Source organism: Mustela erminea, chromosome 15 (genome assembly GCF_009829155.1).
Source record: "Mustela erminea isolate mMusErm1 chromosome 15, mMusErm1.Pri, whole genome shotgun sequence".
NCBI lineage: Eukaryota > Metazoa > Chordata > Mammalia > Carnivora > Mustelidae > Mustela > Mustela erminea.
In genome coordinates this window covers 75,727,801-75,741,467 of record NC_045628.1, presented here as the reverse complement: position 1 = coordinate 75,741,467, position 13,667 = coordinate 75,727,801, and the positions used below count along the sequence as shown (strand labels likewise).

The 13,667-nt window shown below is 41.3% G+C and overlaps 1 protein-coding gene across 2 annotated transcripts in view; it reads left to right on the top strand.

Annotated features, from left to right (window-relative positions):
- The window catches only part of MTUS2 (microtubule associated scaffold protein 2), a 576,541-nt gene that overhangs the window by 193,650 nt on the left and 369,224 nt on the right, over nucleotides 1–13,667 (top strand). For both annotated transcript variants that reach the window (XM_032314531.1, XM_032314532.1), the window contains exon 4: nucleotides 3,968–4,208. In XM_032314531.1, the coding sequence (XP_032170422.1) occupies nucleotides 3,968–4,208 (241 nt within the window). The remainder of the gene's footprint in view (nucleotides 1–3,967; nucleotides 4,209–13,667) is intronic.

The following is a 13,667-nucleotide window of genomic DNA, read 5'->3' as shown; positions in this document are numbered from 1 at the left end:
CAGCTGACCGTCTGTTCTGCCCTGGGGCAGGCTGCTAGCTCTGAATCGCACAGCTCACTCACTGTCTTCTGACTCTGGGCCTGCTGGAGAGGCTTCCTTCCACACATCTCTGCAGAGGGAATGCCAGTTAGAGAGACTAGGGGTCCAGTCTTTGCAGCAAGGGCTCATTTTGCTCTTCAGGACTGTGTGCTATCCTGTTTTAGGTGCACTTCTCACACAGAGGTCTGAGGTCTGTAGCGAGAGGATGTTCTTGCCAAAGGACATAAAGAGTTTGGCCCTAGGCCATGGTCTCTCACCAGCAGTGGACAGATTTCCATCTGCTCTTATACATCAGTCTCTGAGCTTGGTTAATGTCTTTCTCAAATTTCTAAAACCTTATCCACCTAATTTCTGTCGTAATCCTCTTTCAATCAATAGACTGGCCCTTGGCCGTTGCTCCTAGAGCTGTAACTTGAGGAAACCCAGTGGGTCCCCTTCCTGTGTTCAGGCTTGATGCCAGGAGATCCCAAAGCCACCCTCCCTGCCAGTGAACCCCATCTTACCACAGGATGTCTTCACCCAGTCTCACGGGAAAGAACACATTTCTAATTAGTTGCCACGAAAGTATTTTTTAATTGTAGAAATCATGTATCTTTTTAATAAATGAGAAAGTCTTAACAGTACAGACCCAAACCGGCTCCAGACTCTTTCATCATTATTGACGGATTCTTGCTGGTTAGCATTAGTAGAAATGAAGAAATCAGAAGAAAGGCTCTTCTTTTTTTATTGCTTTGTTGTTTTTTTTTTTTTAAGATTGTTATTTATTTATTTGACAGACAGATCATAAGTAGGCAGAGAGGCAGGCAGAGAGAGAGAGGAGGAAGCAGGCTTCCCAATGAGCAGAGAGCCCGATGCGGGGCTCGATCCCAGGACCCTGGGATCATGATCTGAACCGAAGGCAGAGGCTTTAACCCACTGAACCACCCAGGTGCCCCAGGAAAGGCTCTTCTAAGAGAGGGTGTCCTTTCTTCATCGACAGGAATAATACAGGCATTTAGAGCTTCCAGAAGTGGGTTTGAAGATTGTCTTGGATCTGCTCATGGCAGGATGATAAAATATGTGTCTCAGGGAAGGCGAGGTGTCTTCCTGGTTTAGACTGTTTTCTGCTTGCACCTATCCTGAAGTCTCTGGGGCATTTTTTCCTACTGATGCCTTCAATAATCCCTTTGCATTTTTGGTGTAAGGAAGAGGGGGGAAGGGGTGAGAGGTCAGGGGTGAGGTCATTTACTTGCAACATACAGATATCTGATTGGGCTGATCTCCTTTCCTACTCCCATAATAGAGGGACATATGTATGTATCATGTAAGTATCTATCCAGACTTGAAAGAATTGACCTGTGCAGTTGTGGAGGCTGGCCAGTCCAAAGTATGCAGGGTGGGTAGGGAAGAGGTGCAGTTCAAGTTCAAAGGCCACCTGCTGGCAGATTTCTGTCTTCTTTAAGGGAGGTCCGTCTTTTTCCATTAAGGCATTCAGCTGATTAGGTGAGACCCACCCACATAATGAAGAATAACTGGCTTTATTCAAGACTTGCTGATTTAAATGCTCATCTCGGGGCAACTGGATGGCTCAGTGGGTTAAGCCTTCAGCTCGGGTCATAATTCCAGGATCGCGAGATTGAGCCCCACATCAGGCTGTTTGCTCAGCAGGGAGCCTGCTTCCCCCTCTCTCCGCCTGCCTCTCTGCCTGCTTATGATCTCTCTCTCTCTCTGTCAAATAAATAAATAAATCTTTTAAAATATATATATAAAAATAAATGCTCATCTCTTCTTTAAAACATAAACATCTAGAATAATCTTTGACCAAATATCTGCGTACCGTGACCTAGCCAGATTGTCACAAATTCTCTCCCAGTAGCTCTCCCAATGGGTTCTCTGTGGCTTCTCAAATAAGCCTTCTCATTTACCGTGTGTCTGCCCAGTCCAGCCGAACACACTGAAAGCAGGACAGGACACATATGACCTAGGACAATCTACTAAGGACTCAATCTGCCTAATAACTAAGTTCTTGGTTCTGCTAAGAACTTGTTTGTATACCTTGATTGATTTTAGGAGTTTGAAATTACAAGGATCTTTTAGCTTGCTTTCAAATTATTTCTCTAAAAATACTCCATTAGAGAAGGAGGGAAAAAAATCATTTGGGGTGAAGCGCTAGGCATGCTGTGACACCTGTTATATTCTGTCAATAAAGATGAAAGAAACGAGTGTGAAGTTTTTGGTAGATTTCTTTGTCTTGTCAAAAACACACAAATTAGGCATACTTTTCACCTTCATGAAGAACTTGTTACATCTCATCAGAGACAAACTACCCAACAAAGTGACAGGCAATGAAGTGGCTGAAATCATTAAGGTCATTTTGAGTGACACAGCATGATGGTTTTTTTACTCCCCAGTTTCCAAGAACTGAATAATTACTGACATCAGCACATTGCAGTCCTGGGAACCTGACAGCTGTGGGATAGAGATCCTTTCTTCCTGAGAGAATGTACTAGAAGCAATGAGCAGTGGCACCAGAATTTTAGAAACTACAACAAAAAAAATTAGAGGAACAAAGTACAATAGAAAAGCCAAAGGTTGATAGTAAGAGGGTAAGCAGGGAATGGTGAAAGTCTTACCAGAGAGCAGAAATAGAATGTCTTTCACAGGAATATAATTTGCTGTGGCCTGAATTCAGCCTATCTACTAGAGCAATCGTGCATGGGTTACACTGTGATTATGATAAAACTTTAAAGGTCTAATCTTTTGTTTCAATAATGTTGGTTTTAGGGAAAAACTTTGTATCTGTTTCAACATTAAAAGAGTATCAAATTAGGAGTTTTTCTCTTCAGCAGCTTAGATCAAAGCTTTATAGCCCCTATTAAAGAATATTGTTAAATGCTTGTGGTTCCTGAATGGATAAACGTTTGACACATGAAATGTATTATGATATAGAGCAGAGTTCACAGATTTATCTTTTCGTTCATAGCCTCTGGCACTATATTTTTTTAAACTTAAAGGAAATAAAAATTATTTAGTTGCCTCATTTTTTTTCATTTTTAATATGAAGAAAGACTGATAATATGAACAGTCTTTGTTAATACAGAATTACATACATATAAAAGGCATATAGGTTGTGTTCTAGCCCAGACTGTTAACTATAGGGAAATGTAATGGGATTGTTGCATTATTAAATTTAGGTAAGAATGGAAACATGATTCCTTTGTTGAATAAGTATTTATTAACTTCACGTACTAGGCACCATTCTAGCAGTCAACAAGATTCTGTCCTGGGACTTCCACTGTAGTGAAACTTATCAAACATTCGTGGACACCCCACCTTCCTAGGGAGGACAGATGAGGTGATTAACAGTCTCTCGTTTTTAATTAGTAAACAAATTGTAGAGGCCTGAAAACATATTTTTCCATCAACTGCTTTATTCTTCCAAGCAGCCTTTTCTCGCACATTCACAATGCATATTTTATTTCCTAAATAGTCTGGTAAAGACCTAACAGAAATTGGTAAGTTTCAGCTACTTTTCTTAAGAGTAGGTTACTGTAAATATTGTGCCCTTGCTCCTTAGACTTTCATAATCTATGGACATTGGCTGAACTATTTCCTTGCTTCACTGAAATTATGTATTTATAGACTGACTACTTGGCCAAACCACAATGATTTTGTAGCAATCAGATTTAAAAATCATGTACAGTGAGTTGTTTTCCCAGTGAAATGTGGATTCATAATGCTTTAGAATGGGAAGAGAGCTGCGAGATCATCCGGTTGTATTGTTAACTTAGAGCTGAAGACCCCGGAGCCCAGAGAAGGTAAGTCATCAGTGGCAGAGCAACTCAGCGGTGTGGAGTGGCCATTGCTGGCGCCTTGGTCCCCGGACCGTGTTCCATACTCATCCTGGGATGGGAACTTCTCTGATTAAGCTTCTGCTCATTTATCATAGGTTACAGAACGGCCCGGAAAAGAAGAATTTTGCTCTCCTTCCTATACTCATTATGAAGTTCCGCCAACTTTCTATCGGTCAGCCATGCTCCTTAAGCCCCAGTTGGGATTGGGTGCAATGTCCCGTTTACCATCTGCAAAAAGCAGGATCCTGATTGCGAGTCAGAGGTCCTCAGCGAGTGCCATCCACCCACCGGGACCCATCGCGGCAGCGGCCAGCCTCTACAGCCCCGATTCTGCGGGTAAGTGAACCAGCCATTACTGCTTTTCCCAGCTGCAGTTGTAAATAGTAACTCTCTAAAAGGGCAGGAGCTATCTGATCTACGAATGCCTCTCACCTTCTGAGACGAGCCCTTTTCTGCTCTTCCATCTGCCTCTTGATGCAGATACCTTGTCAAGACTCATCCATCTGCACCAGTCATCCTCCACATCACCTTTAAAAAGGAGGCCTTTGTGGGGGCGCCTGGGTGGCTCAGTGGGTTAAGCTTCCGCCTTCAGCTCAGGTCATGATCTCAGGGTCCTGGGATTGAGCTCCACATCAGGCTCTCTGCTCAGCAGGGAGCCTGCTTCCCCATCTCTTGCTCTGTCTGCTTTTCTACCTACTTGTGATCTCTGTCTGTCAAATAAATAAATAAAATATACATTAAAAAAAAAAAAAAAGGTGGCCTTTGCAACCACCTCCTCACCTCCTGCGGTTTCTTTTTTCTCTGATACAGCCTGTAGGCCAGGGGCCAGTGGAGCTTGCCTGTAAGGGGTCAGATGGTAAATATTTTAGGCTTTCTGGGCTATAATGGTCAATGTTGTGACTACCGAACACAAAAACAGCCACAGCCATCAGCGAATGCGTGTAGCTGGGTTTCAATACAACTTAATTCACAGAAACAGAGAGGGGGCTGTAGTTTGCCAGAGAGATCTTCCTACAGCCCGGCACTGACCCTATCACCCTTCATCTGTTCACAAATCTGGACTGCTCCTTAATTACTTACAGAAAGGCTCTGCTGCCTCTCCCAGCCCTGTCTTCCTGCTCCGTCCACCATGGCTGGCCATTGTCCCCTCCTGAGTCTCTCTGCACTGACTTGTTGCCTGTCTCCAGTCTTCTTCTCCTGAGGTTCCCTCTAGGCTTTAGGTATTATTATAGACCTAATACATCCCCAATGTAAAATACTTTGAACATAGAAAAATATGGCAAAGTTAGTAATAATACTTAACATATTTTTAGCACCCAGCCAGAGTTATTATTACAGAGTTTTTCCTTCCAGTGTGATTGTTTTCTGTGCATTTTTCTATAATTAAAATAATGCTGAATGTGAATTTTGTATTTTTTTCTATTAATACATTGTAGACATTTCCTAGGTCATCAGTATTCCAAAAATACTAAATGGCAGCATAATATTCTGTTGTGTTCATTTATTCAACAAATTTGGGGTGCTTATGATGGGCCAGAAATGGTAAATTAAGTTCATTCCAGCAGTGAACAAACCAGAGAAGCCCTGCTTTTATGTGTTTTATAGTCTAATTGATAAAATAGACCAAAAATGCCAAAAAATAGATATATAATTATAAATATGAAAGCAAAAAGCACAGTATTTTAAGAAATCACAGCCAGAAGAATTATATAGATGGGACGGAGGCAGGGGCAGCCTGTTTGAGGAATGGGAAGAATGGGAGAAATTGGGGAATAGTGTCCAAATTGATTGAGTCATTACCCAATTACTGGCACTTGAGTTCTGCTTACTTTGCATTATTTTCAGTAGTTTTGTGATTTGAGTCTTTGTATATACTTATTTGTCTTCTTTCCTATTGTTTTCTTGGGCTCGGTCATTTGAAGTGTAATGATTGGATAAAAACATATCCAAACCTTCTTTTAAGGCCAAGGAATTTTCTAGAAAACTTGAAACAACTATTTTCATACGAGTGTTTCTCGGAAGTTCTTCTTGCATACCTTGCCAGTGTTGAATATTACCCCTCCTCCACCTTTCCTCTTCCTCCTCCTTCTGTTGTTGTTGTTATTGTTATTATTATTATTATTGCATTTCTTTTATTGTCAGTGGAAGGGAACTTTTTTTAACCTATTTTCCATTATATTACTTCATAAATTTGTCATTTACTGAGGTAATTATTGACCGAGAATAACTTTTAAGTAGATTTTCTTAATGGTTTTTTTGACAAGCACTTCCATAAAAATCAAATTATTTTTGATGGTTCTCATGATATATGTATATTGTGATGGGCCTACCTCTTATTATCAGAGGTGCTGTAAGTTAATTATGTGATTCAGTCCCTCATTCAAGAATTATTACTGAGGGACTGTTACATGTCAGCACTGTTCTAGGTGTGGGGGATAAAGCAGTAACAACAGACAAAAATCCCTGCCCCCGTGGAGCTTGAATTTTAGTATGGGGACAGCCTTTTTTGTTTTTTAATGAGCAGATAGATTACCTGGTGTGTTGGAAGAGGCAACTAGTATTGAAGGAAACGAAACATAGAGGAGGGATATGGGGGGGTTTAGGAAGGAAGAAGGGAGATTACAATTTTCAATGGGGTGCTTGGGACTTCACTTTTAAACCAGTCCCCAGAGGAGGTGGGGGAGGGAACCACATACCTATCAGAGGTGGAGTGTCCAGGCAGAGGGAGGAGCCTGGGTACAGCTCCTGAGGTGGCAGAAAGGCCTGGAGGCTGGAGCAGGGGAATAGTAGGTAGTGAGTAGGGGAGGTGGGAAACGAGAAGGTTGGCAGGGTGCATGTGTGTCAGGGAGGGGGGAATTACAGAAGGCCCAAGAACCGTTCCAAGGATTTGACTTTTTCTGAGTGAGAAAACCACTGGAGGCTTTGGGCCTGGGACAGCGTGGTCTGCCCTTTGTGGACACAGGATCCCTCTGAGTCTATGAGGACAGAGCATGAAGCAGGAGGAGCAGGCAAGAGGTCACGCAGGCAGTGATGGGACACAGTGAGAAGGCAGAGCACATCAGGTCTCCTGAATGACTGCATGTGGGCTCTGAGAGAAAAAGGGCAGTGGAAAATGACTCCCTGGGAATGGAGTTGCCACTTAGAGGCAGAGAAGCTGGTTTAGAAGGGGAGGATAGGAGCTAACTCAGGACATGTTGCCATTGAAATGCCCTTAGCCATCCTATAGGATAAAGCATTGCATCTAGGAGGCCAGCGTTGAGAGGACAGGGCTGGCTGGAGATCCAAAAGTATTAGTTGTCAGCAGATGGCTGGTCTTTAAAGCTATGGTGCTCCTCTCCACTGGGCCACCAATTCTCTCCAGCATGATTTCACCTTCACCAGTAACTGATAAATTTGATATGGGTTTGGATTATGAGCTCTGAAATAGCATGATGTACCCAAGGTTAATAGTTTTACTTTATGCATAAAATTTGGAAAAATTTAAAAATAAACTTAGTTGAGATTTTTAAGAAATTTTTATTTATTTATTTGACAGAGATCACAAGTAGGCAGAGAGAGAGGGGGAAGCAGGCTCCCCGCTGAGCAGAGAGCCCAATGTGGGGCTCGATCCCAGGACCCTGAAATCATGACCTGAGCCAAAGGCAGAGGTTAAGCCTCTGAGCCACTGAGCCACCCAGGCACCCCACTTAGTTGAGATTTATTTAATACTAGTCAAGTTTTGGGAAATGAGAAGTCTTTATGTATATACCATTTGCATAAAAATTCCACTGCCCAGAAGACACGGGCAGCTTGAGCTCTTTCTGAGGATGACTTATTTGTGTTCACACATTTGTGTTAAGGGTGACACTGCTTCAGAGTTCAGCTCAGCCCCAGAAGTATGCATATAAGGGACTCCTCCACCCTTGCTCCTTCAAGACTCCCAACTATCTCACATACCTAGAGACATATGTGTCTACATGGATAATCGTTAGGGACCTAACAAAGCCTTGTGATGATGATGAGTATCACTCCTGCAGGACACTGAGAATGTGAAAACCTTTCTTCCTGCTGTTGGAAGGATCACCTGGCATAGGCTCTGAGACAGAGAAGATCTTGTCAGATACTAGAAACTGAGACAGAGAAGTTCTTACTCCAGAGACTGGGGGCTTGGGTGGATGACTGTGCTCCCACTGGAGCCAGGCCAGTGGCCCTTTGCTTGGTCTTCTTGGGGTATTCCAGGCAGCAGGCCTTTTCCCTTCTTGGGCAACTTTGCTCAAGTCCCCCAGGTTACCAGGACCTGCTCCGACAATATGCTTGATTCACTTAACTCTTTTCTCTCTGTAGAAATCCTTCTGTTTTTCTTCATGTTTTCTGAGGAGGTAGTCTCTTTCTCCTCCAACATTATCTTTTTTAAAAAAATTGTTTCATGAAGATCCATTAAATGCAGAACCAGCCATTATCTGCCAAAAAACTACTAATGGTGTCTTTTAACTTGAGAGGTAGGAGGGCTTAACTTTCTGACTCTCCCAGGAAATGAAGGGAAATAGCTACATACCACCCTTTAGGAAGTAAAAAGGGCAAGGAAAAGCCAGACAGCTAGGATTCCATGTTAAAACAGCCTGAAATATCACCTCCTGTCATGTGCTCTTCTTGGCCACCTCTGGAAGGAGTCTCTCATTTTGTTTCTTCCCTGAAAGAAATCTTCCAGCCGGGGAGAGGCTAGGATTCACAGAGCTGTGGAGGAAAAGAAAAACTCATTCCTTTGCTCAGTAATCCCTGATTGCACATTTACTGTGAGTTAGCCCAAATCACAGAAGTAAATGTGGGCAGATTGGGCTACATTAAAATTGACTTCTCTTTAGCAATACAATTAAATCAGGAAGAAAAACATCAAGATTCCAATAGACTGACAATGAAAGGGCATAACCAGTGAACTTAGGGGTGCCTGGGTAGCTCAGTCTGTTAGGTGGCTAACTCTTGGTTTTGGTTCATATCAAGATCTCAGGTCCTGGGATGGAGCCCTGCGTCAGGCTCCGTGCTCAGTGGGGAGTCTGCTTCAGGATTCGCTCTCCCTGCTTGGGCAAGTGTGTACTCTCTCTCTCTCTCCAATAAATAAGTCTTTTTAAAAAAAAACCCACAATGAGTTTTAAAATAAGATATAACCGATAAACACAAGTTTAAAGATCCTAAATACATAATTCTGAAATTTAAAACTGTGAAAACAAAAGGCTTTCATTCATTCATTGGCATTACCTGACCATAACCATAACCATTCTCAATTTTTGTATGTTCATTCATACTGCTTCGTGTGAATATCTGTGCATCTTGCTGTGGAAGTGTTAATGGGGTAGAGGGGTGCTGCTGGAGGGTTATACAACACATGTTAGGTTGAGCTAGGTATGACTTATTTTTGTATTAGAAGTGAAGGGAGAGGAATTTAGGTGAAATAACTTAAATCATGCAGCTTATAAACTAGAGCAGAGGTTTGACTCAAGACTGTCTCTGTGTTCATGTTCTTAACCCCCACGCTAGACTACATCATCAGACTGCCTGTGTCAAATCTTACTACATTGCAGGATCTTTACTTTATAAAACAAGAATAAGACCAGTGTTCATGGATTTTCTGGCAAACCACGGTCCTTAGGCTAGACAACTATTTTTGTAAATCCATTTTAATGGAACACAGCCTCACCCACTCTCTCTCCTTTTGCTTATGGCTGCCTTTGGAGTTGAGTCATTGTAATAGACATAAGATATTGCCCAGAAGCCTAAAATATTTACTCTCTGGCCCTTTAAGAAAAAAGTTTGTCGACACCTGCCTAATTATAATATCAGTTACCATTTACAGTGATACCCTTTAGACTGAAGAAGTATATGAAAAAGTTTATAAGGTTTTGAAACTCTTGGCACAATGGAAGTCTATGTCTGGGAGGCATGGTGAATTTAAATTTTAGTAATCCATTTAATAAAAATTAATCTATTTTCCAAGGACATCCATTGTTTTTTGTTTGTTTGTTTGCTTGCTTGCTTATTTTTTTTTCTCCCTGGGGAATTTAGCTGACCCTGCACAAGGCAACAGGGGCTATAGTGGAGTACTGATTCTGGGGAGGCCCCAAAAAGGCAAAGTGGGGTTGCAGGGACTGTAAACTTTAGAGTCTGGAGTTCATGCACCTCTGGAGAGCCACAGGATCAAAGCTGTGTAAATGTCAGTCTTAAACATCCTTTGGTGGAGATGCTTGGCAAAGAATCTAATGAAAGAACCATTAGAAGAGTCTCTAGGGCTATTCTCCTATCTCATCTCTTCTCTTTTCTTTCTTTCTTTCTTTCTTTCTTTCTTTCTTTCTTTCTTTCTCTCTTTCTTTCTTCTCCTATCTCTTTTTGACACCTCTAGTTTTCTTGAGATGACCTTAATTAAGATGGTGGAGTTAAGGAGTTTCACCATTTTCTTTTCTCACAAGTCTCTCCCTCAAACACCAGGAAGATAATGTAGGTGCTGTCTTAAACAAATGTAGAAATATCTGTGTATCTAAACCACAATAATTGAGCAAGGGCTGTCAAGTAGGGGGAAAGCCCCTGAAGAGGATGCCTTTAGCTTCAGGTTGGGGACAGGTCAGTGGAGCCCACAGAGCAGGGACTCACTGTGGGGAATCTGTGCTTGGAACAATGGGGTGGGATACATGTGCAGAAGTCAGGAGTGTCCATGGCCCCAGTTTTCACCACAGAACAGCAGGGAGGCAGGGCTAAATGAGAAAATAGGTATCTTTACAATCAGTCTGCAAGGTTGGGTGTCAGGAGACGCTACAATACAAGCAGCTCTACAACCATCTTTGTCTGGAGAGAAACCGGTTGAAACGGGGAGTCACAGAGTTCTAGGAAAGAAGACCGGGAATCAGCAGCCAGGGTAGAAAGTGGCAATCCAGGAGAATGTTTTGTCCTGAAAGCCAGGAGAAGGCAATATATCAAAGAAGCAAGGAATGGTCAGAGATTTTGATAGCCACTGAGGAATTGGGTAGTAAAAGGACAGAAAAGGGAGGCGATGTGGAAGTCATTAACTGTCTTTACAAGAGCGATGTAAATGGAATCATGGGGACAAAAGGCTGCTCAGCCGGAGAGACAAAAGGAAGTTGACCCTCAAGTGTAGCCTACTCCTGTGTATGGACTGTAAGAAGCAAACAGCAGAAATGCTAGATGATACTTGCAGTTATTTCAAGATTTGAGGAAACGAGAATGATTTTGTTTTGTTCAGAGCATCTGAAAAATATTTGTGATAATTTGGAATGACTGTGCACTAATGCACAGAATTTCCCATGAAACTGCTTCTCTGTTGCATATGACCCAGAGACAACACTGTCAGCTGACCTCAAGTGTGTTATGGGTCACAATAAAAATCCGTTAACTTTGCAGGTAATTGATACTTTTATTGCTGTCAGTACACTGAATAGCACCTAGAGTTATTTTCTAAGGTCTGTTTCCTCAGCTTTAAGAAAATCAAAATAGCTGGGAAAAGACGGCCTAGATAACAAGGTTAAATGAAAATGGTCCACACAAATGAATAAAGCATCTGAATGCCGTACTGCTACAACATTTCAGAAAATAAATGAAAGTTAAGAAAGTGGGATGTCTGGGTGGCTCAGTCGGTTAAGCGTCTGCCTTTGGCTCAGGTCATGGTCCCAGGGTCTTGGGATCGAGTTCCCTAATGGGCTCTTTGCTCAGTGGGGAGCCTGTTTGTCCCTCTCCCTTCCACTGCCCCTGCTTGTGCGCACTCGCACTCTCTCTCTCTCTCCCTGACAAGTAAATAAAAATATATCTTAAAAAAAAGAAGTTAAGAAAGCTGTTGTCTGAGCAGGGAGAGATGCCTAGTGCAAGACTGTGGGGAGAAAAGTTACCATGTCATGGCAGAGTGAGAGGAATGGCTTGTTTTAAGGCTGAGCTTGTAGACAGAATTATTTTGACAACTTATGCATAATGATGACAGGCATGATAATTACAACTGCAGAGTGATTATTATATAAAACAATATTTAGTGTATAAACTTATGAGGTTGCTTGCTGTGATTTTTTTTTTCATTGTTTTTTGTGTTCCACAGATACGACTCAGGTGATAAAGTAACATTCTAGTCAAAATCTAGTCAAAAAGTAACATTACTAGTCAAAATCTCATAATTCAGAGAAATTGTACCCAAACAGAGATCTTATGGTGAGCAGTTCACATTATAAATCCACAGGATCACAGAGCCTTGCCATTCAGCTGCAGCTAGACAACCCTTTCACTCTTTCCCCAGGGGCAAATGCCAGGATCCAGTTTTCAGAGGGTTGCCTGTCAAAGTTAATATACCTTTCTATACCTTCTATGTACTTCTGTAACCACAGAGATGACACAGGAGTCTTTCTACTCCTCCTGAAATTTCTCTTCTGCCCGTTGCCAGATAATCCCCACTCCTACTGCCGCACCCCACACAAATACTGGTCTGCTTTCTGTTATTGTAAATTACATTTTTATATTTTCAAATAAGTGAGGTCACATAGTATGTCCTGTTTTTGCATCTGTCGCTCAGATTTTTGAGATCCACCCATGATGCTGCCTTTCTCCATAGTTCATTCCTTTTATTACTGTGTATTGAATGGATGGGGGTGCCACAATTCGATTATCTCTTCACTTATTGATAGACTTTGTCAGTTATTGGTTAACAGATGAAAATACAGATTTTTTGTGGACATAGGGTTTCATTTCTCTTGGGCAAATACCTAGAAGTGGAATTGCTGATTTTTATAATATGTCCAATTTTAAATGATATCAAACTATCTTCCAAAGTGGCTTTCCTATCTTACATAGCCATTAAGAGTCTGCAGAGCTCCAGTTGCTTCATATCCTCACCAATATCTAGTGTTGTTAGTCTTTTTAATATTTCCATTCTAATGGGCATCAGTTATAAAGACTGTTAAGTTGTTGGGTTTTTTTAAAGATTATTTATTTATTTATTTAATAGACAGAGATCACAAGTAGACAGAGAGGCAGGCAGAGAGAGAGGGGGAAGTAGCCTCCCCGCTGAGCAGAGAGCCTGATATGGGGCTCGATCCCAGGACCCTGCATCATGACCTGAGCCAAAGGCAGAGGCTTTAACCCACTGAGCCATCCAGGCACCCCAAAGACTGTTTAGTTTTAATTTGCATTTCACTAAAGCTAAGGGTGTTGGCCATCCTTCTATCTCTTTATTTGCATTCATATATCTTTTTTGGTGAAGTATTTGTTCAAATCCCGTGACCATTTAAAAAATCCGATTGTTTTTCTTATTATTCAGTTGTAAAAGGTCTTTATATATTCCAAATATAGATATTCTTTTACATATGTATTTCAAAAATATTTGCTTCTTTTTATTTTCTTCATTTTAAAAAATAGTCTTTTAATTTTGACAAATTCTAGTTAAGATTTTTCTTCTGTGATTTATGATTTTTGTTTCTTTTCTAGTTAATTTTGCCTAACCCAAGGTATCCAAGTTTTTTTTTTTTTTCTGTATATTATAGAAGTTCCATAGTTTTAGGGCTGTGATCCATTTTGAGTTAATTTTATGTGTGGTGTGAAATATGGATTAAGGTTAATTGTTTTGTCATATAGATGTTCAATTTTCCCAACACCATTCCTTAAAAGTATTATCCTTTTTTTCATTGAGAAATAAACTGGCCATGTAAATTTAAGTCTATTTCTAGACCCTACATTTTATTCCATTGATCTACATGCCTCTCCTTATGCCAGTAGCACACTCTTCTGGATACTATGGATTTGTAAGCAATCTTGAAATCAGGCTGTATAAATCTCACA